Raw genomic sequence first — 27924 nt, forward strand, 5'->3', positions numbered from 1 at the left:
AGAAACTCAAAGCCAAACCAGAATTTTAAAAACCTTAACAATTTATTCGTCTTATTTTCCAGTAAAATATTCACATAATGTCAAAAGAACGGAATGAAAGAGATGTAGCCGACTACCTTTAATTATGTCCACATAAATATTTAAAAACCCCAGCGGATCATCAGACTGAGTAGAAATTTGATTCTTCAAAGCAAGTATTGCTTTACTATTGTCATAATCCAGTCAATAATATGACCGAGACCCTGCAGTGGTAAACAAAATGCCTGCTGAGTTGTTTTTTACAAGATGTTTCGTCGAGCCATCACGGGTCAATCCAAGAAGAATATGTTATTGAACTGCGTTGCACAAAGTTTCTTTACCTCTTCTGCAGAAAAACCACAAACAAACAAAAAACGGAGGTGAGAAACCGAGGTTTTCACGCAAGCGCCTGACACCCACGGGCTGGGGACTGCAGCGCGACTTCTAAAACGCTGAGCCAGCGGGAGCAACCCTCCAGGACCCCTAGCTGCCACCTGGGCCGCAGTTCGCAATTCAAGCGCTCCGCAGAGGTGGCGCCATCATGACCCAATCCCCGCCCNGCCGAGCCGCACCCCCCCCCCCCCCCCCCCCGCACCGGGTGCGCTCACTGCTGTGTCTAATGCACACAACTCTCGCTACAAGTACTAGTAAGAGAAAAACGTGCTGTGTCCTAGCAGGTGTGTGCAGAAAATGAAACCACACACCTGACTTTTGTCCCGTACACAGCACTCCCCCAATTGTCCTGCTCCAACAGAGCAGCAAGGGAGCCCGATGCGGTGAAGGGGACACAGCCCTCTCCTCCGGCGCAAGCCGCTGTCAGGATCAGCCGAGGCAATCGCTGGAAGCACGGTGCGCTCGGGACCAGACCAACCACAAGGGCCAGAAGGCGGGCGGGGAGCTCCCGCGCCAGCAGTCTGCTCAGCCGCAGACGGGGGGCTGTGACCTGCCCGGTGAACCCGACAGCTCTGCCTCGGGATGTCTCTTTATTCTCTGTGTCCCGGCACAGCGAACGGCCAGCACTCAAGTTCTGCACAAGCACCAAAGCCTATTTACCATTGACTTCAATCAGGTTTGCATTTTTTTGATTCAGAATAACATACAGCTCCCGCTGGTCAGACTTCTTCCCGACAACCCAGTAATCGCTCATTGCCTTCACGATGACCTCTTCGTCCTCATCCACTCTGCAAGACACAAGTTCCAAAACACAAGTCTGTTATAGGGGGAGCTAGAACGTGAAAGACACACACACTCTAAGACGAGAAACTGGAAACCAGTCACTTGAAAAGTCTGGGGAGTCACGCGCAAGTGACCAGTGACTTTGGGGCCTCCTGGTCTCCTCAGAAGGGGGGCCCTCTAAGGCGGATCTGGGCCACTGCGCTTTGAAGAGGATTCCTTCGGTGCCTCTTCTCTCCTTAGAAAGGGGGTGCCTAAGTTGAGAAGCTGTTAGAATTACCTAGTAAAATCACTGTTGATGTCACCCAGAATCTTCATTAAATCCGGATGCACAGATGTAAGCGACACGCTAGGTGTTTTCCTCATGTGAATTGTACTTTTCTCGGCTAAATTCATATGGTTGAAGTAGATGAACTTAAACTGGGGTTCTTTTTCAGACCTGTGAAAACATGTCATTAAAATGGTAACATTCTCAAAGAATAATTATCCAAACAATAGCACTATATTGTTAAAACCTTAAATCCATGTGGCTAAGGCCTTGTATTTTCAATGGCTGGGCCTTCAAATCAAGAATCTCAGTTAAGATGTAATACGCTCTAGGGGCGCCTGGGTGGCACAGCTGTTAAGCGTCTGCCTTCGGCTCAGGGCGTGATCCTGGCGTTATGGGATCGAGCCCCACATCAGGCTCTTCCACTATGAGCCTGCTTCTTCCTCTCCCACTCCCCCTGCTTTTGTTCCCTCTCTCGCTGGCTGTCTCTATCTCTGTCAAATAAATAAATAAAATCTTTAAAAAAAAAAAAGATGTAATAGGCTCTTTGTTCACTAGTAACTTATTTGATAACCATGAAGTATTCAATATGATGGAATTTTCCAGAAAGATGAAGTTTATCTTTTTGAAAAGCCAGTATTATAACCATTTTTGTGATGCTTTTCTCAATAACAGTGCTTTAGAAATGGCAATTGCTTGATTATTCTCTGCATTTTGAATTTTTAAAAACAAATGCAAACTACACACAGGCCACCTGTCTTCTAGCAAAGGGGTCAGCAAACGATTAGCGGCCCTGGGGCCAAATGTGGCCACTTTTCTAAATAAAGTTTTAGCGGCACATGGCCACATCCGTACTTTCACGTACGGTCTGTGGCCACTTTCACGCTTCAACAACAGTTGAGTATTTGCAACATATACAGCCCACAAAATCAAAAATGCGTATTATGCGGCCCTTGGCAGAAGTTGTCTGCTGACCCGTTTTAGGAGAGTCAGGGCTCCTTTATCCTGCGGTGCTGGGGAATGAATGCGCTCCCTGTATGTAATCCGCCACAGAACTGAAGCTTACTCCTGTAACAAAGCTTTCATCACCCTGGAGGGAGACCGTTCTATGGCGTATTAGGCTTTTCAGCTGAAGCATAATGAATACTTTAATTGGAAAACATCTTTTATTACGTGAAATGACTGGATAAGGCAACTACACGGCCTCCCAGGTCAGAGTGTGGACTCCTCAGGGAACTGCTCTGACGGCAAGGCCACAGCTCCAGGGCCTCCCGCCCTCCCTGCTCACTGCACCCTCACTTCAGTTCACTCTGGGGTGTGGTGACCACCTGAGCAGCCCTGCCACTGGGGGGGCTCAGAAGCCTTCTCTGCTTATTTCAGGGTTAGCAGCCATGTTCTGGTGGGCTGGGGGTGCCGGAAAGCCGACCTCTGGAAAAGTGGGTTACTACTGTAATACTTCACATCTAGGCAAAGAAAGAATGTGGATGGCTTAGTGTCCAGGAAAATGAAAAGAGAATTCTTAACAAAACCAGAATATGTCTTTAGTAGGCCCCTAAAACTAAGAAAAGCAAGTATAACTATAAGAAACACGTTTGGAAAGATGGAACATTTAAGAAACGTTTAGAAAGAGTTGGGAATTTCATTGGCCCAGCAGACAAACTTCTACCCAGCCGCAATCGGGCTTACAGTCCTGGCTGTTCCGTTTCACCTCAAAACACTCTCTGTGGCCTCCCTCTTTCCCTCATTCAGAATATGTAAAATATTCTTCTAAGAAGATCTAAATTATTTCTTTTGTACCCCTGATGGAAATTTACATTAGCAAATGTTATGCAGTAGTTAAGACAGGGACCAATGTGGCCTCTTTCCACTTCGCCTTATGCAAGGATAACATAAAAACAGGAATAGAAAAATTGCTACTTGCTCTTTCACTATTAACTTGTCCTCTTAATAAAAGAAAAAGGAGAGATCGGCTCACAATAAAAACAGCAAGGATGATGTTCATCCTACGGGCTTATTAGTTCTACCAAAAATGACATCTAACAAACGGTGTGCTCATTTTGAAGGTGTAGCTGCCAGATTCACCTGGTATCTTTTCCAAAAAGCGAAAACAGTCTCCTTTTAAACACCAAAGCATTTTCCCCCTAAACACAGAAATGCAAATTTCTTGCTTTCTTAAAAAAGAACACGCTAAATACAGTTAACTACGTCAATATAAAAGAGACTGAACACAGGGAAATACAGAATTCTTCTTGACGATCTGTTACGAAGTTCGGCTTAAAATATCATAGCACAGTAACGATATCCTCAAAGAACATGAAAAGGTGGGGCCTGTCTTAAATGGTTGTATTCTATACTTTTTCAGTTCATATGTCCACTAATTTTTTAGAGAGTATTTTCTGTTTTCCGTCAAGCCTTTCTTCACATCCCTTTGCCTCTTTCTTTTACAATAGGCTGAAAACCCAAGTGTCTGTGATTGGCAGAGTCACAGGGAGGTTTCCCAGGAGTAAACAGCATCAGTTTTACTGAGCTGCCAGAGACTTCAGTGTTTAAGGACCAGGTATGTGAAGACCCATCCAAACTTCAAGAGCATGCCAGGAAAGGCTTTGAACCAAGGGAGGAAACCAGCAGCTGTTCAGCAGGTACTTGGCTGCTTGTGGAGTTTCCCTGTGGACGTCAATGGCTGGCTGGGAGCACTGAGACCATCTGGTGGCTTTACTTGTTCTGGGCCTCCTTCCAGACGGCTCAGGTTGCCAGACACATGGTTTCTAGGTGAGGACGGCTATTCCTCACTTAATAAACCGAACTAAAAAATAAGATTCTGAATTGACCGATGTAGATATTGTAAGAAAGGAAAACTGGTCTTAATTTAGGAGTTACACAGTACAGCTCTTGCTCCTTTGCATGTCTAGGCTAATCAGGACGTTAGGCACAGCTGAGCCCTTGGAATATGCTCGTGAACTCTGCCCTGGAAGGAAGGCTTCCCCACCCCTGCTCCCCCTGCACGCCCTCTGGACGCCAGCCGGGCCAACGCATCCCTTCTCGCTTCCCTCCTGCCTGGCATCCTGTCCCGAGTCTCACTGTCACCAACCTGCCGTCAATGGTTCCGTCAACGGGCGCACTTCCGTCAATGGGCGCTCTCCTCAGCAGAAATCCTAGCACCATCAACCTCCCAAGCAACTGGGCTGGTTTCCAAATGTATTCAAAATGACTGATAAAAAAAGATTATAACAACTGCTCACAGGAAGGAGTCGCCTTTTCTAGTAACTCTGTACTTCCTCCTCCTCACACCTTTCCAAATTTAGTGTTCAAAGTGGCTAGTGAGTAGGAGTAGGTGAAAGAAGCAGAAAGAAATGTCTCAGATTCAGAAAACCACCGATTTGGGGAAAAAAGTCTTAAATTAGAGCCCTTCCTCTAGCCCTTACAAATTCCAGGTGAATTAGATTGAGACAAAGATAAAACCATATAAGTACCAGATAAAAATGGCATTTTAAAAATATTGGATGGAAAGCTGCAAGTATGACAGTGAAAACAGAAATCTAAAGGAAATACTCAATGAAATGGACTACATAAAAATCCCAGACATGTTATCAAAAATAGTAAAACCAAAGTCAAAAAAATATGTGGTATGACTGACGAGGGCTGATGTAAAAGCAAAGATATAAAGCGCTTCAGAGGGAAGAGCCGTTGGACACGCACGGGCGGTTCGTGGAAGAGACAGAAATGCCAACCTCGGTGTCACCTAGATGTCAAGACACAGCACAGAGAATGAGCTGGTGGCCCCTTGTGGGAGGCGACCCGCTGTCATTGAGCGTTCCCTTTGCACCGGAACTCCATGCCAGCGACGTCTCCTAAGAGGATGACCACACGTACGCACCCGATCGTTTTATACGAGCTGTTCTGATGCTAACGGCCAGAACCAGACTACCCATCAAACGGAGCACTGAGTAAACAGAGCACACCTATCCAACTAAGTACTGCGAAGCCATGACACAGAATAGGCAGATCCATTATTTCTTGGTTTAAAATGATGCTCATGCCATATATTTTTTAAAAGCTACAGATTTACAACATGACACAGTTTAAAAAACCCATCTGTAAAGAACACTGTGTATATGTCTCTGTTTTCCTATGTGCACAAATCTTAAAGAGAAAAGATTTCCAATATTTATATTTCTGAATTTAAAAACTAAGGACGTGGGGCACCTGGGTGGCTCAGTTAAGCATCTGCCTTCGGCTCAGGTCATGAACTCAGGGTCCTGGGATTGAGCCCCATATCGGGTTCCCTGCTTAGCAGGGAGTCTGCTTCTCCCTCTCCCCCCTGCTCCTGCTTGCTCTCTCACTCAAATAAAATAAATACAAATCTTTAAAAAAAAAAATTAAAATTAAGGACATAAATTGCTCTCAAAAAAAAAGAAAAAAAATTTGAAATAACTGAACTACAAAGTTCCTGAGTAGAACAAAATTGAGGTGTCACACAAGTAATAGAAACCAAAGACCAAACAAACCTACTTCAGGCCATTCTTTAAAAGGGTGATATCAGGGGCGCCTGGGTAGCACAGCGGTTAAGCGTCTGCCTTCGGCTCAGGGTGTGATCCCGGGGTTATGGGATCGAGCCCCACATCAGGCTCCTCCGCTATGAGCCTGCTTCTTCCTCTCCCACTCCCCCTGCTTGTGTTCCCTCTCTCGCTGGCTGCCTCTATCTCTGTCAAATAAATAAAATCTTTTTTTAAAAAAAAGGGTGATATCAATTTTCTAAGGGACATTAAAAGAACTGCAGCTTAAAATATGGATTCAACACTAAACTTTACGCCCTGAGCCAGCCCTATGGCTGCTGTCCACTGAGGGTTGAGGCTGACAGAACAGCTGGCCACCAGGGTCCTGGCGCTGACCTCTGGGGTCAGGATGGGGATGTCTGGCTGCCTCATACAGCACCCGTCACCCCTCAGCAATGCCGGGAGGAGACGGGATGTGAGTCTTGGAGTTCCTAGGACTGGCGTGTAAATTGGTTAGATCTGGTTCAGGATTTCCAGAAGAAAAGCACACTATCTTTTGTACTCAAGAGCATTTCCCTCTAGTCGGCTGATACTCACGGCTTGGCGAGCCAGAGCCCCTTACTTGTAAAATCTCAGATGCACTGAGAGCAACCCTAAGGTCAACTTACAAAGAGAAAAACAACTATGGCTCTGGAGTCTCTGCTCTTGGGCTGTGCCCTAAGTTGTGCGTTCTACCACCGAGTTTTCCAGGAGCCCCTCCTTCAGATACTACAGAGAGGATCTGTTAACAAACACTGTCCCCCCGCGATCGACGGAGCTAAGCTGGACCACACGGCAAAGTGTTAACCGCAGAGTCTAAGTGGGGGGTTGTGCGTGTTGATGGAATGAGCACTGGGCATTACATGCAGCTGATGAATCACTATATTGTACCTCTGAAACTAATACTACACTGTATGCTAATTACACTGAATTAAAAAAAAATTAAACCTCAAGATGGAAAGTGGTCAGGCATATTCATTTCTTGGCCTTATCTTTTCTAATGCGAAGTGGGCATTAGATTAACAATCCACGTGTAGATACAAAACCTACACGTACTATCACCTGGACCCTGTGTGTGACCTCCTTCTGGAAGACCATATACGCACAGCACGGGATCACTATGAACATAGGTTACACGTAAAGTCATACACGGTAGTAACTTCTCAAACACACAGGAAGTCCATATAAAGAGGGCTTCCGTTTCTCAAAGTACTTCCCACTTGCTCACTTAATCTTTATAGCATATGACTTTACATTGAGAAGACAGTAGAAAGAGGTTCAATGACTTCCCAGTGTTCTTGGAACCAAAATGAGTTTAAGCTGAGTCTCCCGATACACTACTCGAGCTAGAGTCCTTCAAAGCACCAGATTCTGGCCCAACGCCCTCACGGCCTACAGCACAGCTAACTTTACCCCAAACATGTATGCACAAGAGGCAAAGTACTTTTCTGTCTACACAAGGCAAAACCCTGCTGATTACCACTGCCAGTGTGAATTTTACAGTCTGGGCTGGTCAAGTGGGATGTGAGGTGGTACTCACGAGCTCCAGCCCACACGCACAGCTAGCACACCCGACCCCATTCATTTACGCCACAGGTAGGGGACTGCTGAGGGAAGGAATTCACAGAAGACCCAGCCCCTGCCATCATCGCGGAGCAGAAAAGCTCAGGAATAGTTCCCCGGGGAGCTTTTCGGACCGGACTGAACTGCATGTTTGTTCTCTGGATTCGTAGAAAACACAAATGATATTACCATCCATATTCTTAAGTAAAAACTACCCTTCTTCTTCCCAAACCAGTCAAATACTAGAAAGTAAACACGAAGCAAAGTACAAACCCAGACATTCTTTTGTTGATGTTAAACTGCTCACAAATGTCAGATGCCAGCACTGTGAGCTGGGGCCCAACAATGCTGTCCAGTCTTCGGCAAAAATCCAACGTGGGCTGTACAGAGGCTAACGAGTAATTTAAAAAAATACCAGTAAGTTTTAGAATTCTTTGTGTTGAAAAGCTCAATATTCATCTAACGGTCTTAATTACAGTATTCCAAAGAAAGCTCTACTGATCAGGAAAATAAAGCAATTAAATGGCTCTCCCTCCCATCCCAAAGAGAAGAGAAACAGAAGAGTCAAAGTTAGCTATACTTAAGGTGTAAAAGAGTCAAAGACCTATCTCAACTGTGAATATCAACTTAAGCACACCCCGTGGGGTGGTAAATTGGCTGGCTACCCCCAGTAGACCGAAGAAGGTCAAATATTTAATGCACGCCACACAGCACTCGGGCCAGATGCCCTCCGGTGCTTTACAAACACGACCCGATTTAGCGCCCCAAGCCCCCTTTGAAACAGGTACTCTTGTTATCACTTTACAGGCAGGGAGGCACAGAAAGGTGCCCAGGGCCTACTGCTAGGAAGCAGGTAGGCCAGGACTTTAAAAATATGAGAAAGAGCTAGTTCCCTGGCAGAGATCACAGAGGGGAGCCATGCTTAATAGAGCCTCTATGACAAGTTTACTGTTTAGGGATAGAATACAGCAAAGCGTAAAAAGAAAAGGCTTATCTACGTGGGCTGAAGTCAGATACAGGTGTGTACCTACCATCAATCATAAAGCACACAGCTGCACTCATGGCCTGGGAAGAGAAAACAAACCAAAGATTACAAAATGGCACAAAAAAAGAAATTTGATGACCCAATGCAGTGCCCTGTTTGAATTTTGACTTGAATCACTTGGTCAAGATATTTTTTAGTCAACTGGAGAAATGTGGATATGGACGGGAGGGCAGAGAATATTAAAGAAATAGTGTTTATTTTGCCAGGTGTGCTAATAACACAGCAGTTAGGTGGAAACAGATGCCCTTACTAGAGATGCAAATTGAAGCATTTATGAGTGAAACGACATGATCTAACATGCTCCAGCAAAACACACACGCCGGGAAAACAGATGAAAGATTGGCATGTTAACTAAATTAAGCTGTATGATGGGCGCCTGGGGATTAATTATTCTAGTCTCTATTTTTGTGTATGTTTGAAAATTTCCATGAACACAGTTAAAAAGCCCCCAGCAGATTAATGTCCCCTTGTCTCCCTTTTCATGATAGTGACTGTTGCGATTGTGACACTGGCTACAGCAACCAAGACCATAAATCAAATAACCAGACATGTTTAGATGTATCACTGTATACACAGCACAGATGTAAAACAGTCACGCAGAACATACGACCGAAGGAGAAAAAGCCACCGAGCTCCTCCGGAGGCCCGTTCCTACAGGCAGTCACTTGAGCAGTTGTAGATACCACGGCTCTACTGCTGTGGCCTTCAGATGTCACACGGAATCCCTACTCACGTCACGACAGGAACGACCCCTCATCGGCCCCTCTCTTCCTCCCCGTTGCTTAGAGCCACTCCAGCTTCCCCACGGGTCCCCTTACAGCCCCAAAGGGCCCACTGCTCACACCACAGTCGCAGGCACAAGCTCCCGGACTGCTGCTTGTTCCACGAGCACACTCGCCCTCTGTCTCTGCACCTCTCCCCACGTCCCTCTCTCGACCTCTAGCAGCTGTAACTGTTTTCACACGGTCACACTCAAGCACACCTGCTCTATTCTGTAAGTGGATCCTAATTATCACCTGCTTTTAAACAGGCTGCAACACTGGGGCTCACAGGCGAGCGCCATCCGGTATGTGTTTCTTTCGGTGTAATTTTGACTTAGATGCCAACGAGTTTCCTACGAAGATTCCAACTTCCAGCCTCTCCTGAGATACCAGGACATCTGAGACCATCAGCTTTACCACCTAGTGGACGTGAGTGGCCTTTGGCCTCCTTGCGACTCCACACTGCACTGAAGCCCCATCCGCGTGGGTCTGCAGGGTTCCGGCAGGCATCTGCGTGTGTGAGTCCTTACAGGCTGATTTTTTAAAATGTGTCTTTCAAGTTCCTGTTTAAAAACGTGAAGAATTTCCAATACACAGAAGAGCACACAGAATGGCATAATGAACCCTGCAGACCATCACTTCCCCAGTGACTACCCGCTGACACACAGCCCTACCCCCCCCCACCCACATGCTCATCTCAGAGGCCCCGTCAGTTACTCCAGACCCAGAGCAGCAGGTATCTACGCGGCACCAGGACTCGGTTCAAAATGGCGGCATGACGAACTCCACAGACTCCTCAAATACCATAATTGAAGAAAATTTTAAAACAACAAATTTCCAGAGGGAAACTGCCCGAAGGGCAGACAGCAAATGAAGGAATGTTTCTTTAAGAACATTCACTAAATCTGAGTATTAACACCATCAATCTTTACTTCAGAGCCGTCAACACATACATTAAAAAACAAGGAAGATCTCAAATCAAGAACTTAAATTTCCATCAGACCTTGGAAAAAAGAGCAAACTAAATCTAAAGCAAGAGAAGGAAGAATATAATGAAGATCAGAGCAGAAATAAGTGAAACAAAGAACAGAAAAACAATACCAAAAAAACCCACAAAAAAACACCAGAAGTTGCTTCTCCGAAAAGATGAGCAAAACTGAAAAAACCTTTAGCTAGACCGTCTAGACGAATTAAAAAAGGAGACACGAATCACTAAAATGAGGGATTAAAGAGGAGACACCACTACTGATTTATGGGGGAAGAAAGATTTTAAGGCTATTAATACTATGCAAAGTTATACATGAACAAACAGAGTAACAAGCAGAACAAATTCCCAGGAAGACACAACTGAAACCGACTAGAGAAGAAACCGGCAATAAGACCTAGAACAAGGACAGAGACTCTCTTCATAATGTGAAGGTTTCCAACAAAGAAAAGCCCAGATGTAGATGGCTTCACTGTGACCAATTATTCAAAGAATTAACAGCAATCCTTCACAGACTCTTCCAAAAAAACAGGAGATGAGGAAACACTTCCCAACTCGGCCTGAGGCCGGTAGTAGCCTGATACCAAAACCAGACCACGACTTCAAAAGGAGAGAAAAACCACAGGCACACATCCCTTCCAGCCCTGAGCCCACGCAGCATCAGCAGAGCTCTAGAGAGCTGGAGACTAAGGCCAGGGACGCCAGCGGTCAGCTGCGTCTGCACGGCCAATGCCCAGTAAAAACTCTGGATGTCAAGCCTCTAGAGAGCTTCCCTGGATGGTAAGACTCCGCACACGTCACAGGTCCCTGTTGGGAGAAACAAGCCCCATGCTGTCTGCGTAGTTCCACCGGGAGGGGACAACTGGAAGCTCGGGCCTGGTGACTCCCGGATCCTGCCCCATGTGCCTCTTCCCTGGGCCATCTTTCATCTGCACTCCCTTGCTGTAATAAACTGCAACTGGGAGGCTGCCGGCTTCTCTGAGTCCTGCTAGCGACTCTGGTGAACTCCTGGGCCTGACGGTGGCCTGGGGGTCCCTGAGCTAGCAGTGTGTGTCAGGAGCAAGGGTGGTCTTGGGGACTCCTGCACTTTGCAGCGAGAATCCACTGAACTGAATACATTAAATGAGCTAATTATACGGTATGTGAATTACATCTCAATAAAGCTGTTTTGAAAAAAAAGATAACATTTTAAAATAACTGTGATGCCATTATCCCATTTAAAATTCTATCTAGTGATTGACTCTAAAAATGGAAACCCAATAAACAACAGTGTACCAGGATATTTCTTCCACTAGGGTTCCAAGTCATTACCCCATGTCATTCAGAGGAGAACGATTTTAACTTGCTAGAGAAGTGGGCTTTTCCTTACCCCATCTATGGTTCATTTTCAGACGCGTGTCTGAATTCCCCTGGAATTCTCTCCTCCTGTGCCATTCCTTGGCACAGCCAACATCTCGTCAAATCTCACAGTCGTACTGTTTTATGAAGGTAGCATCTTTTTGCTCAGGACCCCGAGATCAGAACACAGCCCCCTTCCTCTGTTCCACTGAGCAAGTCCCTGAGTTGCTAACCTCATCACAGACTCACAGCTCTATCACCTCAAGCCCCCTCTTACTCTTCTCATGCAGCAGGGCCACGCTGGGGGTTCCAAGGGATTCTCGTTCTTGGTTTCCTCACTGATTCTGACATACAACCCCAGGCAAACCGGAAGAACGGATGCAGGGGGTAACCTTTCTGAGACTTTTCACCATTAACACGCCTTTCTTTGATCTTACCTATGATGGAATTGTTTGGCTTGGCAAAGAATTCTACACTGAAAATCACTCGCTCGGAACTTTGAAAGTCTTCCTTCCCTTATCACCTAATATCTGCTGCCCGTAAGGAAATGCTGCTAATGCTGGTTTTATTTACAGGTGACCTGATTTTCCTTCTGGAAGCTTCTGGAATCTTCTCTTTATATTTCTGAAACTGCCCACTGTGGGTTGGAGTGGATCTTTTGATTTGCTGTGTGAGACACTCAGTGGGCCTTTTCAATCTGGGAAATGTTTTCCTCTTCAGCTAAACATGTCCTCATAATACACTTGACTAATTTCCTCTCCACCAGTTTTCTATGAATCAGATGTGGAAATCCCTCTCTTCCATCTTTTCTCTGTATTTCATTTTATTTTTATTTAAAAAAATTTTAAATTTTTTTTTAATTTAAATTCAATGAACCAACATATAGTACATCATTAGCGTTTGATGTAGTGTTCAATGTTTTTCTCCATATTTTCATCTCTTGTCATTTTATCTTCTATTCAAGGCAGGGCAACTTATCTTTAACCCATCTAATGAAGTTCTCATGTCAAAAATTATACTTTCAGTGGACATGAACTGAAGGGTTATCGTTTAATGGGTACAGAATTTGGGGTGAAGACGAGTTTTGGAAACAGTGATGACGTTTGTACAACACTGTGAATGTACTTAATGTCACTGTACACTTAAAATGGTTAAAATGGCAAATTTTATGCTATGTATATCCTGCCCCAATAACTTTAAGAATTATGCTTTCAATTAACCTAAGTTTACTCTAACCCTGACACTTCCACGTCCTCCTGTTTCGGTTTTATAGATACATTTCTCTAATCTCTACAGATGCCAATTTTTAAAAGTTCTCTCTGTTCCCAGAGTGATTTTTGTTTCTCTCCAGATCTACAGTTTTGTTTTTCCAAGCACACTAAAGGATGAGGGAGTGCGCGGCTGACTAGGGACGGAGGCTCTGCTCCGGTGCGGGACGAGGGCAGCAGTCACACGGGCGCCCACAATCATCACTTGTTTTCAGGTGCTCACACCCACCCACACTAGCCACTCTAGGGTCCACAGATTGTTTTTCTTTAAAAGGACCCTTGAGGGGCGCCTGGGAGGCTCAGGCCATGATCCCAGGAAAAAAAAAAAAAAGGACCCTTGACTTTCACCCAGGGATAGGTGCGCGGCTGCCTGTGTGTACGTAACGATGCGGAAAGGGGTGGCTGGCTGGTTTATATACAACACCTCACTTAATCCCCTTCCTTCCAAGCTCACTTTTCACTCCTGACTCCTTAGGTGCTGTCTCCAAACCGGGAGCTTCTCTGGGCTTCTGTGGGGCAAGCAGGCTCTTGCCTTAGTGCACCCCCTCCACTCACGTCCTTGGCCAGACTTCATCCATTGGCACCCCACTTATACCCCCTTCCTGCCCTCCAGAGAGAGACGGATCCCTCGCGCTCTGATGTTCACCTCCGCCCTGTGCTCTCACACCACCACTCCTTGGCCTTTACAAATTAAAACATAATTATACTCTCAGGTGGGGAAGCAGATAAACACACATGCTTGGCTTTCTTTCTTGAATCAAAAACCACCTTTAGAAAAACCAGCCTAATGTATCTGAGTTATAACTGGACTGCCATTATAGAACCAGCAAGTCCGTGCTTTCCAATCCGCGAAAGCAGATTCACTGAAGTGTGGCCAGCCCACACCGGAAGGCATCTAACGACGAGGCAACCCCACCTTTGCTGGCCTCTGATGTGTGAGCGCACAGGACTTCAAATGCCTCTGAGTCACAGCTGCAGACAGTGTCAGACAGTGATTCTTTCACTAACAAGAAAAGCACTTTTGAAAAGGAGCTGGAAATAAACCCACTGTTCCAGAGGGGCACCCATTTTGGGTTTTACAGTAATTAGAACTTTCAACATCTGTTCTGTGAAATATTTAAGAGGTGTGTAGGCACACACACTCGTGTACACATGCAAGATTTACTTTCGTGTTAATCCGTAATGCTGGAGGGAAAAACAGTGGTTACCTTATAAACAATTAAATGCAGTGCTTCGTAAGTGTCATCTGTATTTACAAAAATTTTGGGGAATCTGCATTTTGCCTCTGGATCATTAAGGTTCAAGGGTCCAGTTAGAAATCTGAAAAGTAAGCACAGAAGTGACTCAATTCAATTAGGTAAATGATAAACAGGAATATATGACGGAATATGTTCCCACTTAATATATATTCATTTTCCTTTTGGGAAGCTAGACACTACTTGGAAAATGCCAAATCAGAGTATGATAAAGTTTCAATTCACTGGAAACAACAGCATTTCCTTTGCTGATGACTGCCAATAAATAACACAAAGGTAATTCAGTGTTGATGATTTTACCTTTACCAAAAAATAATAAAATCCAATACCGTATATCAAAGAACAGAAGTTCTACCTTCCGTAATGTTGAAGATTTCCTGGCATCTCCGCCCTTATTGGAGAATCCCTTCCCGCCAACTGTAAACAAAATCAACGTTGAGAAATGACTGATTAGATTTTCTCCTTTTGAAGCTTTGAAAACCGCATTCATACCTACTAGTGGGCTCCATGCCATTTTTTCTGTATCATTTACTCATATTCCTCCCACCAATTAGAGGGAGGGGGGATTACAAGAGGTACGTAAAGAATGCATCGATATGAACCAGAACAATCATCACTTCATCATATCCTGAACTCCATACACTGATTTAGTTCCTTTTTTTAGCAATAACCCAAATTTCCCATGCGGTTAATGTATGCTAGGCAACGACCACTTCATAGGACCCCTAGAGGCAGCACACTCTTCCTATTTTCTGGTTGTGGAAACTCAAGTTAGTAGAAGTTCCCCAGCACACGCGGCTCCTAAGCGCAGGGCCAGGCGTCAACCCCATGCCTGTGTGACATCAAAGCCTTCAGCCAGGACATCACGCCTCCTCATGGATTGGTATTTGTGGCACACTCCTAACACTCTTTGCCGAAGATGTGCTATTTCAATACACACAGGAAAAGGAAAAAAAAAAAATCCAAATCCAATAGTCATGTTAGCTGAAACTTCATTCTTCTACAAAATTCTGACATTATTTTAGTCTACATAAAATTTCACACACACACACACACACAAAAAGACTGAAAAACATTCTAAATCCAACAGTAAAAATGGACATGTGACTCTCACGCAGGCAGTCTGTCCTGAGAAAAAAGGCCTCACACATCCACACTCACATTGCCGTGTTGAATACTGTGGCTTCCCCTATTTTATGAGCCCGGCTCTTTGGGTTTTCTGTTGGGGCAGCTGCACTGTCACACATGGAAAAGCCTCCTGAGGTGTGGACGTAAGCAGGTGCTCTAGCATCAGGCAGATCCTGAGATCAAGCCCTGGCCCTGCCACTTCCCGGCTAGGTGACCCCGGGTATGTCATTTACGCCCCCTAGCCTGAGTATCCCACCTGTAAGGGTGGGGGGATAAGGTGTCCCACTCAGGATGGTTTCAGGATGCCAGGAGATAACGCAGGTTTGCTGGGCACTCAGGACAGTGTCTGGGACACGGTACATACTTGAGAAACATAAGCCATGGTACTCAAACTGCCTAGAAAGGACCTAAGTGCAAGACCTGGTCCTTCTCAAAACCTTACTTCTAATTTCCTATCAAAGAGATTTTTCCTGTTGTTTGAAGTCACAGCCTTAAATGGAGGGAGAGGAGGGAGCGAGTGAGCACGTGTATGCATCTCAGCCAAAATGATTTGTGGGCTATGAATATTTTTCATCTCCAACCTAATGAGAGCTGCAAAAGGACACTTTGGGGGGGAAGGCTGCAATATTACTTAGAGGTCACTGCAGAAAACTGGGAAAGTAAGGATCACACTGGAAAAGCCAGGCGGCCAATAGAACATCTACTGAATGACACGTCATGTTTGTAGGTGACAAGACCACAGGATTCACCTTTCTTCTGTCAAAGATCCCAGCTGTTTTCAAGTTTCCAGAACCCTACCTAAAACCCGTTTCTCTGCTACGCAATGAATTGCTCCTCTTAAAAACAGATTGCTACTGTATTTGAACATAACAAAACAAAGAAGGGCTGACATACACGATTTTCTGTGCTAAGGGATACACAACCACATAAATATCAACGTAAAACAGAACGATGTAAAATACAGTGATGTGTTGTACAGATCGGAGCTCCCCACCGACTACTGAGTTACTCCACCCTCCTGCCCGCCCCCCTGCCCCCCAGCCCGGGTGTGCGTGCGCATGTATACATACAACATACATACGCATAGAGAGGGACAGAGGCGGGAGGAGGGAGGGAGGGAGAACAGTGCCCGGCCATACCTCGGGTTCGATATGCCTTGGAAACAGAGACGTGGTGAGGTATTTGTATAAAATTCTCATGTCATCTTGTTCTAACCCACTCCTGAAACATCAGAAAAACATGGTGTTAAAAGCCTGCAACTGGTCTTCTGTCTTCCTGTGGCTCTGATCATAAGAGAGCTCTTTTTTTTTGTTTACATTATACGCAGAAGCCCTTTCCTTGACTGGGAGGTTCCAGAAGGGACTGAACTAAACTAGTCTAGCACTAGCACTTTATCCTGAGCCGGCAAAGACCACTACTGTGTCACCCCTGTATTCTATATGCCATGTGAAACAAAGTCGCTGGTCTGATTTGATCTGACTCGATTCTCTGCTTGCATTCCATGTGGGATTCTTCAGGGAGCATTAATGACCACAACGCTTTCTCCACTTCAGGTAGCAGACGTCTCTTCGCTTTCCAGACTACACAGAAATGGCACATGCTTTCACCCAGACTCCCGGGAAGCACTGGCATGCTGTCGAGGGGTAACTTTGCTCCTGCTCGGTCTCAGAAACCTATGTGGATTTTAATTCTATGACTTCAGGGTAAGCAGAGAGGAGGAAGAGAAAGAAACAAACTTCCAGGCAAGCCTAATCTGAAACGAGGCAAGAATAAGCAGCACATAGAAACAGTGCCGAGACGCTAGCAAGCAGCAGACCCTATCTGAGATCCATTTTCTAGGAGGGATCTAAACAGACCGAGTCTGTGTCTGATTTTCTTCTATTCAAGATGACTGAAGAAAAAAAAAATCCTGTGATGAAATCCAACTGTATTATAAATCAAGCCTCTATGCCATATCCCAGCGGCTCTCTCTTCTTTTCCCAGTGAAACCATCTGTTAGAAAAATTTGGCTTTCCTCGGCAAAGACGTGCTACTCCCTTCCTGAGACTCCTCCACTGCTGTCTCACCTCTTCCTCTTCCGCCTCTCTCCTTTCCCAGGCCAATTTTCGTAAGGTCTTGTCCACAACTAAAACTATCAGGGAGGGAGCCCTAGCCCCTTAAGCAGGTTTGTTTTGTTCGTCCTATGGCAACTCTAACCCTCAAAGTATCATACAGCCAACTGGGCGGATGGAATCTCCAAATCAAACACGTGAAAAGTCACCCGTTTTTTTCTTTTACAGAAATAACTGAGGTAAGGAGAGAGAAAGAGGAAAACAAAACAGGTTCTGGGTGTTATTTTCCTTGTCTGACATAAGTAAAAAGTACTGGTGCGGAGGGGTTGTCGATGATAGGCAGAAGACACTACACGGAGGACTACGTGCTGGGCAATTTCCTCCGGAGCTGCATTTCCAGTAAGAGCAGCTACCGGGGGTGCCTGGGTGGCTCAGCTGGTTAGGCCTCTGCCTTCGGCTCAGGTCGTGATCCCGGGGCTTGAGGGGGTCCTAGGACTGAGCCCTGCATCAGGCTCCCTGCTCAGTGGGGAGCCTGCTTCTCCCTCTCCCTCTGCGAGTGCTCTCTCTCTCTCTCTCTCTCTCTCTCTCTTGCTCACTTTCCCTCTCTCAAATGAATAAAATATGAAGAAAAAAAAAAGCAGCTACTGGGCGCATCTGGCTACTGAACACTTGAGATGTGGCTTGTTGAAATGAGTGTAAAACAGACTGGATTATTAAGATTCAGCTTGAAAAGAATAGGTCATTAATAACTGACACTGTCTATGTGTTGAAATAATAAATTTATAATAGCTCATTAATAATTTAAGCTTTTACACGTTGAAATAAATAATTTTAGATATATGGGGCTAAAATGTTAATTTTACCAGTTTCTTTTCATTTGAACATAGCTACTATGAAACTTAAAGTTATACATGTGGCTTGCGCTATATTCGGTTTTTTATTTTTTAGATTTATTTTATTTAGGGGCACCTGGTTGGTTAAGCATCTGCCTTTGGCTCAGGTCATGATCTCAGGGTCCTGGGATTGAGCCCTGCGTAGGGCTCCCTGCTCAGCAAGGAGTCTTCTTCTCCCTCCCCCCTCCCCGTTTGTGCTCACGCTCTCTCTCTCTCTCTCTCTCTCAGGTAAATAAATAAAATCTTAAAAAAAATTATTTTATTTATTTATTTGACAGAGAGCAAGCCAGAGAACAGGGAGATGGGCAGAGGCAAAGAGAGAATCCCAAGCTGACTCCTGCCATGCATGGAGCCCAATGTGGGGCTTGATCCCACAGCCCTGAGTTCATGACGTGGGCTGAAATCAAGAGCCAGATGCTTAACTGACCGAACCACCCAGATGCCCCTGCACTATTTTCGTACTGAACGCCACTGTTCTAGACCACAGGACTCAAAGTAGAAAAAACCCTGTAAGAAGAGATCGCAGACAACACTACTAAACTACTCACCATGTGTACTGTGACTAGGGCTTTATTTTATTATTTCCCTTCAGATTTAAGGCTAGGCATTAAATACCTTGGCCGGTCATCTGGATAGAAAACTTAAAAAGAAAAATACTAAGTTGCAGCCAGGTGTTCAGAGCACAAAACCCCGAGCAGCTGATTCCCATTTTGCCTTCAGAGAGGACTGTCCTAGTTGTAGGATCTCTATGAGCTCGGACCACAGCAGCCCTCTCTCCAATGTCTGTCACCCCCATCCCTACTTCTGCTCCCCTACAATAGTAAGTGAGGCAATAATGCGTTAAAATTATGGAAGATGTTACTATTGGGGAAAAGTTCTTAGAAAAAATTTAAAAAGTTCCTTCCTTAGTGCAAATAAACAAATAAATACACAAAGGCAAAAAATTCCCGCACTGACGGGTCCAAATGATTCAGGACTCCATCAACGGTGCACATCAAACAGGCAATAGCCCACTCATGCTCAGAAGTGTAGGTTTCTCTCAAAGTCTCTCAAATATGGTTATTTGTTATGAATAGTTTTCTTAAACTTATTTTTTAAAATAACTTTTTCTTATTTATAAAGTTTTTTCTTAAAAAAAAAAGACAAAAAACAACCCAAAAACTTTTCTTCAGCTTAAATCTCAACTTATCCATTTGAATGCAATGCAGAATCCTTCATACCAGTATCAGTTTTGTCTATGATACAGACGTTACTGTCATGTATTAAATATAAAATAATCTAGTCAAGATCCCAGAGTACGGTCAACTTTGATTAAGAAATATCTAAAGCATTTATTCATAAAAGCATTAACCCCTGGAAAGAACATCAATTCACTAAAAAGAAAATGCTCTCAAAAAACAGGCCAAGACCTCTGGACAAGAAAGTTGACTGACGGGGCGCCTGGGTGGCACAGCGGTTAAGTGTCTGCCTTCGGCTCAGGGCGTGATCCCGGCGTTATGGGATCGAGCCCCACATCAGGCTCCTCCGCTATGAGCCTGCTTCTTCCTCTCCCACTCCCCCTGCTTGTGTTCCCTCTCTTGCTGGCTGTCTCTATCTCTGTCGAATAAATAAATAAAATCTAAAAAAAAAAAAAAAGAACTATAAATGGATTCAGTAAAGTCACAAAAATCAATGTACAGAAATCTGTTCCTTTCCCATACACTAATAATGAAGAAGCAGAAAGTGAAATTAAGAAAAGAATCCTGTTTACAACTGCACTGAAAACAATAAAATACCTAGGAATAAACTTAATCAAGGAGGTGAAAGACCCATACTCTAAACTATAAACCACTGATGAAAGAAATTCAAGACAACACAAATAGATATTCCATGCTCATGGACTGGAAGAACAAATACTGTTAAAATGTCTACACAACCCAAAGCAATCTACACATTTAACACAATCCCTATCATAACACCAAGAGTATTTTTCACAGAACTTGAACAATCCTAGAACCTGTACGGAATCACAGAAGACCTCAAATAGCCAAAGCAATCTTGAAAAAAATAAAGCTGGAGGCATCACAATTCCAGATTTCAAGTTACACTATAATGCAGTAATGATAAAAACAGTATGGTTCTGGCATAAAAATAGACATAAAGGTAAGTGGATAGAACAGAAAACCCAGAAATAAACCCACAATTATTTGGTCAATTAACCTTCAACAAAGGAGAGATGAATATCCAATGGGGAAAAGACAGTCTCTTCAACAAATGGTGTCGGGAAAATTGGACAGCAACATACAAAAGAATGCAACTGGACCGCTTTCCTACACCTTACACAAAAATAAACTCAAAATGGAATAAAGACCTAAATGTGAAACCTGAAACCATAAAAATCCTTGAAGAGAACACAGGCAGTAATGTCTCTGACATTGACTGTAGCAACATTTTTCAAGATATGTCTCCTGAGGCAAGGGAAATAAAATAAAAAATAAACTGGGACTAATCAAAATAAGTTTCTGCAGAGTGAAGGAAATAATCAACAAAACTAAAGGCAACCTACGGAATGGGACAAGATATCTGCATATCCGATAAAGGGTTACTATCTAAAATATATAAAGACTGATACAGCTCAATACCCAAAAAACAAATAATCCAATTAAAAGATAGGCAGAAGACATGAACAGACATTTCTCCAAAGAAGACTTACAGATGGCCAACAGACACATGAAAAGATGCTCAGCATCACTCATCAGGGAAACACAAATCACAATTACAATGAGATATCACCTCACACTTGTCAGAATGGCTAAAATCAACAACACAAGAAAACAACAGGGGTTGGTGAGGATGTGGAGAAAAAGGAACTCTCTTGCGCTGTTGGTGGGAATGCAAGCTGGCGGTGATGCAGCCACTGTGGAAAACATAATGGCGCTTCCTCAAAAAACTGAATATAAAACCACCCTATGATCCACCAACTGCACTCCTGGGTATTAACCCCAAATATACAAAAACATTAATTCAATGGGATCCATGCCCCTCCCTACGTTTATAGCAGCATTATTTACAATAGCCAAATTATGGAAGCAGCCCAAGTGTCCATAAATAGGTAAATGGATAAAGAAGATGTGGTATATACACAATGGAACATTATTCGGCCATTAAAAGAATGAAATCTTCTCATTTGCAACAACATGGACAGAGCTAAAGACTATAATGCTAAGTGAAGTCAGTCAGAGAAAGACAAATACCATATGACTTCACTCATATGTGGAATTTAAGCAACAAATGAGCGAAGGAAAAAGAAAGAGAGAGCGACAAACCAAGAAACAGACTCTCAACTACAGAGAATAAACAGATGGTTACCAGAGGGGCGGTGGGTGGGGAGGTGGGGGAAACAGGGGATGGGATTAAGAGTATACTTATCATGATGAAAAAAAATGACTGAAAAAAAAAATCAGGCTCCCCTTGACAAAGCATTCAAAACTGAATACACGCATGCACACGCGCACGTGCACACACACATACATACATACAATAGTAAGCAATAAGAACAAATATATATCCTGTTCATGAAATATAAAATACTTCATTGGTATTTAAACACACCAGCTTTGTAACTAACAGCTGCCTCCCACAATGTGTTGCTTTTCTGGAGGCTCCTTAGGATGACTGCCTGGGACCAACCTTGCCTGTCGGCATATTGGGGTGGTACCCCAGAGCAGCTCTGTGCAGCCACCAGAGCTGGGCACTGCTTACCTCCAGGGGCTGTCCTTCATGAAGACAAAGATGCCAAGAGGATCCCCAGGAGTTGGGCAACAGGCAGCCCTGAGCTCAAGGTTCCGGACCCCAACCCCGCTGGTCATGCTGGCTCCACGGCCTCTCAGCAGGAGCTGCTGACTTTGAGGGTGACCCTCTTGCGCCAGGCCTGTACCTTTTCTCACCCCCAGAGTTCACGCCTATGTCAGGGGTTATGCTCTACCAGGCAGTTGGAAAATGACAGGGGCACCGAGGCCATGGACTACCACAGAATTCTAGTCCATCCCTCTCCTTTCTGGGTGCAGCCTGCCCAGCACCGCCCTGGAATTTCTGGCCACTCCCTCCTCAGATCTGACACCCCCCAACCCTGGGCAACTCCCCTTCAACCTCTCACGGCAGCATTAAGAATTTCATTTTGCTACCACAGTGTGAATATTATAAAAAGCAACTAGAACAGGGCCAGCTAATACAGCATGAAGTGTCCTGCGAAACAATTTGTTAAACAAAAAAGGAGACACATTTTCACCTGGACTTCATGTTGTTTTCATAGGAGAAAAATTCTACACGAAAACTCATCAATGTGTTTAACAAACAGATTCATATTTCTTTCGATTAGCCTCTGCCTTCCTAAACTGATGCTACAAGATCTTGGCAGGGAGAGGATGGGTTTCCAGAAACCACGACTGCCCTTTCTGTTAGCTGAACTCAAGTTTTCTGGCTCAAATACGGCCACATCCTTACTGGCAGAAAGTGGGATACGGTCCACGTAAACATGGAAACTAAACATGGGTGAGCCCCCGGAACAGCTCCTGAACCCTGGCGGCCCATCACAGACAGATCAGCTGGCTCCAGGCCCCTCTCAGAGCCACAGCCTTAATACGGTCACAGTCACTGCATGTTCGTATGGCTTTTCCCGAGCTGTCTTAGGTAGCTGAGAGCACTTGGTTACGGTTTCTCTCTTCTTCTTGAGTATCAACACTTTCAAGGAAATTATGTTTTTGTTCTTATTACAGGATGCACCTTTGGTTGCCAGTGGGTAAGTTCCTGGTTTTATAGCATATTTAACTTCTTGGGTATTTTTAAAAACCTAGCTTTAAAAGAAAGTATGAAAAGTATGTTTTCCACATTACTATACTGTTTCTTTAAAGAGATTTTTGGAAGAACACCGAAATAAAAATAGGGTTCCTATACTTAACTAGACAGGAACATTTTCTCCACCTTTCATGGAACCAGTTTTAAACGCCCCTGCCTAGTCATTTTAACCCAAATTACCCTACTTTTGGTTTAAATAATCACTGCTTCTACCTTGCCCCCTTGCTATTCATTCAAGTTTGACAATCTGCTATCAATCCAGTCAATGTTGTTTTTATCATCCTAAAAGATTTTCTTCTTTTATATGCCAAGCCTTAGGGTGTACATACCAGATTAGTTGATCGTTATAGAGAAAGGCAGTGTATTTGACTATACTCAGGCTTTCCTCCATTCTATTAATAAAGGACTGGATTTTCAAATAAGTCATTTTATCCAATGGGAAGAAGCTGATTCCACCAAAAATGTCAAGGAGATCACATGACTGCAAATGCAACGTTTGCAAGTACTGTAGGAAAAAATAAGGCATTAAACTTACTAAGAGTACATGGACTATAGCACTCTGACAGCTGAGAATAATTCGTCAATTTATGGTACGATTACATACTAGCACACTGATAAGACCAGTAAGCAGGTGAGCCACAGCTAACTGGATGTGAAATCAGTGCCCAATTTCAAAATATAAAGTTCAAACACAAGTCATTAATAATTATTCAGGATTGTCTTATCTCTTTGAGGTATTTAATTCCTTATATGCATGCTCAAATTATACTAATCTCATTAGGGATCTATACAATGATATCACGGACAGACAGTGCCATCTTCTAAAATAACAATGAAAGGACAGGTAGTCAGTTGTTGATAGACAGGAGAGTAATGAAGGCAAGAACAGGAATTAGGAGACAGCATGAGAGTAATTAATTATGGTCATTAAAGTGGAGGAACAAACAGGAAACAAAAGTAATTCGTAAAAATGAAAATTCAAAAGCAGATCAAAGGTAGTTTAGGGAAAAGAAATAGAGAATTATTTTCTAAAAGCTAACCTGAATTCTACCAGAGATAAGCTATATAAAATTTAACTTACAGTATAATAAAGTGACAACTATATTGGCACATTCACCTATCATTTGGGAAAAATCTCACGAATAACCACTAATGTGATGAAGTCTATCATGGCAAAACATTTTACCTTGCATCGATACAGATTCACCAATACTCGGTTTAGTGAACAATACTCAATCCATAAGAACGTAGGACTCAGCTAAAAAGTTTAAAGTCGGCTAATTAACCAATCACCATGCAGTAAGTTCGCTTTTGAGCAAGCCCACACGGACAGACACAGGCAGAACCAGGATGAAGCCAAAAGTTTCTCCAGGATGATGTAGGGGTGCACACAAAGGGCAGGATGCTCTGATCCCGCACAAAAGGTTACAGAAAGACTCAAGAATGGAAGGGAGTTTTCTCCCTGTTCTGGTTTTGCCACAATGTATCTTAGTTTCTTTGTCACTTTCAAGTCCTAAGTTTTTTGTCAATAAGAAACAAACTTGTATGTGTATTTTTCTAAAAGTCCGTTTGAAGACTACTAAGATTATAAAAAAAATTCAAAATACTTACCCGATGGAAGAATTTCTCTAATCTTTCTTTTAGGAGCTTGACACCTCCATCTTCCATGGCTCTCAGAAATGTACCATTAAAAAGCTAATAACGTAAAAGTTTTTTAAAAAGTCAATTTCTTACGCCCTTCGATTTGCCTGTATAACATTCTTTTTTCCTTTTAGATTAATTCAGCTTATTTAATTCCCTGTTACTTCTAAACACAGAAAATATTTACATGAGAAAGCCTGAATTATAAAATAAATCACAAAAAATCAACACTTTGTTAACTGATATTTCTATGGAATCACCTAAGCATGTTTTTTTAAGGCTTCCTGCTCAGTGTAGAGACCAACACTGGGCTTGAGCTCACGACCCTGAGATCAACACCTGAGCCGAGTCGGACAATTAACCAACTGAGCCACCCAGGAGCCCTGAATTTTTTTTAAATCTCAACTCCTAAGTTTCACTTCACATAAATAATATCGCCAGATGTCTTAAATCATACAAATATCTGCAGTATGCCTTTTCCTCCAGCCCATGGACTCTCTTGTTTACCAACGGGGATACGTTCCTAGTACAAGGCTGAGACTAGAGAAAGACTCGATACTCAGTGAATAAGGGTATACATAAATCTCAGTGCTGTTTCAAAGGTCCCATTATTTCCTCCCCTAATACAGAGATGTAGTCACCATACAGTCATCAAAAGAATTAAGATTTTTAAACAATTCCTGTAAACAGGGGTAACTGGCTAGACTCAATTCAGGAAGGACGCCATGCTTACCTTGTACATGCTGTAGCACTGTTGTAGCACTGAACTATAAACCTTGTCCTGCAAACACAAAACATACATCTCAACAAGGGGGAACAGTCCATAGCCAACATACAATAACTCTTGGCAACACAATCTAATGCTAATAAGCTTGGACCCACACAGTTGTGTGCTATCAGATGTATTTAAATTCAGTTATGGGGGCGCCTGGGTGGCACAGCGGTTAAGTGTCTGCCTTCAGCTCAGGGCGTGATCCCGGCGTTATGGGTTCGAGCCCCACATCAGGCTCCTCTGCTATGAGCCTGCTTCTTCCTCTCCCACTCCCCCTGCTTGTGTTCCCTCTCTCACTGGCTGTCTCTATCTCTGTCAAATAAATAAATAAAATCTTTAAAAAAAAAATTTCAGTTATGAACCAGTAAGCCCAATTTTAGGAGGGCTTTTAACAGATGATTAGAAGGCATTAGTAAGATATACATTTTTACACAATAGTGCTAATGTAAATAGACGTGAAATTTCACGATGCATATCCTGAGAATCTTCTGCAAAAGTGACATAGCTTAAATCTGACCAAGTCACTCAACATATTCAGTAATACATTTTCTAGAAATATGAAATGAAAAATGACACATTACCAACAACTCCTCCTCTTGGTATTCAACAATTGGTTTTCCATCTTTACTTTGCTTTTCAATTATAGGATTCCGAACAACCTACACAATTTTGATAAAACGAAATTACACGATGACCCAATTGTATAAGTTTTTAATCTTCCCTTAAATGAAGAAATTTGAACATGTCACAACACCAAAAACACAACTTCTTAAAACAGCCCCAATAACAAATACACTGAATAGGAGTTTGATTTTAAAACTGCAATCAACTTTATTGTAATTTTACTTTGCAATAGCTACAGGACTTTCCTAAAGTCAGTCCTAACGGTAAATATCACCCGTGACTTCACTACACAAATGCAAAAAGATGTGCTGTGTATGTAAATACCATGACCATCCAGAAATTCTCTTCTGGTTCATTGAAGAACTGTCTATTCTTCTGTGTATGTAAAGACTTTGCAGGTTTTGATGGACTAAAGGTCCTAAAAAGGTTGAAAAAGAATATGTTGGGGACGGTCCTCCAAGTTGTATGAGTTGTAAGAATCCACTGAGCTCTGAAAAAGCACATTTAAAGGCGTTACCTTGTAAACTGTACAATAGCTTCACATAATCCAACATTTCTAATTTTCTCATTCTTTTCTACTTCATTTGGATGGTAAAACAAAATTTTATTTTCCTCCTGAAGTATGAAGAAACAGAATCACATTAATAGAAGCATTTTTTTTTCCATCTCGGCTATTGAAAATGCTGTTCAACGTCAACCTCTCACGTCACACAGGCTAGCGGCAAAACGAAACAAAAAGCCTTTTAAGAAAATCAAGAATTATCTTCCCCTCCGTCTGTCAACAACGCTCATCAGCCTGGAAGGCAATTGTGATATTCCTGTCACATGTCATCTGGAGGCGCACTAGACAATTATTCTGAAAACTCGATCTTACGGTTTCTTTCCTCATGCTAATTTCTTTCCTCATGCTCAAAACACCAACGTTTGTAAGAAATAAGCGTGTGCGCACGTGCGTACACGTACGCCTCCCGGCGAGTAAAACTCAGCAGGTTCACGCGTATTTGGACTGACAGCCTTTGAAAGGACCGTGATCTGCTGCCAACAGAACCGGACATCCTTGGAGGAAGTCACCGTCCCCACCTATAAAACAAACAAAAACCCCATCCCTGGAATTTATCAGTTCGGAAAAAAACTTTCCTAGGGTCCTCCAAGCCTGCGTTATTTTAGGGTTACAGTCCAGCACTCTCGATCCACGCTTCTAGACGGAGACTTCCAGGAACAAAAACATAAGCTCCATTTCAGTCACCCAGGATTGGCGCAAAAAGACTCTGCCCGTGAGGAGGAATAATTAGCCTGCTGAGCCTTCATTCAATACACCGGCTTCGATCCCGGACCCGAGAGAGACCCTGCCGGCGTTGTCTGGCCCCCACGTATTCCCTGGCCCGGGCGCACACCTGGCACAAAGCCTCGTAAATGCCGCCCTCGGAGGGGAGTGACAGGTGCTGCGTGGTGTCCTCTCCCGGACGCGCCCCCCAGCTCTCCGGGCCCGTCGCCTGCCGCCTGGCCGCCCCCGCCCTCGGGCCCTCCTCCGACCGCCGGCTGACACCCGCACGCCGCTCCGCGTACCTCACCCTCGCGCGGCCCGAAGCGCGGGTTGTAGATGAAGAAGCTCAGCAGCGCCGGCGGGAACTGCTTCTCCTGGGCCGCCCCGGCCCCAGCCCCGGCCGCCGCTGCCGCCATCCCGGCCCGGCCCCCGCCTCGGGAGCCTCCCTCTGCCCGCCCCGAGACAGCTGCCCTGAGGAGACCGCACTTCCGCCTCGCTCGCCGTCGCCCCG

At 43.9% G+C, this 27924-nt stretch overlaps 1 protein-coding gene across 1 annotated transcript; it reads right to left on the reverse strand.

Annotated features, from left to right (window-relative positions):
• Positions 1-23: 23 nt before the first annotated feature.
• On the reverse strand, positions 24-27924 carry CCZ1 (CCZ1 homolog, vacuolar protein trafficking and biogenesis associated). The gene is made up of 15 exons (XM_002927571.4): positions 27716-27924; positions 26667-26764; positions 26474-26567; positions 26107-26184; positions 25487-25534; positions 24724-24807; positions 23442-23617; positions 16475-16556; positions 14563-14624; positions 14160-14271; positions 8586-8619; positions 7828-7945; positions 1472-1630; positions 1072-1199; positions 24-364 (listed from the first exon to the last, which is right to left on the reverse strand). Exons 1-15 carry the CDS (start codon positions 27827-27829, stop codon positions 309-311), a joined length of 1443 nt encoding a protein of 480 aa, XP_002927617.2. The 5' UTR covers positions 27830-27924; the 3' UTR covers positions 24-308.

This window comes from Ailuropoda melanoleuca, chromosome 10 (genome assembly GCF_002007445.2).
Source record: "Ailuropoda melanoleuca isolate Jingjing chromosome 10, ASM200744v2, whole genome shotgun sequence".
Taxonomy (NCBI): Eukaryota; Metazoa; Chordata; class Mammalia; order Carnivora; family Ursidae; genus Ailuropoda; species Ailuropoda melanoleuca.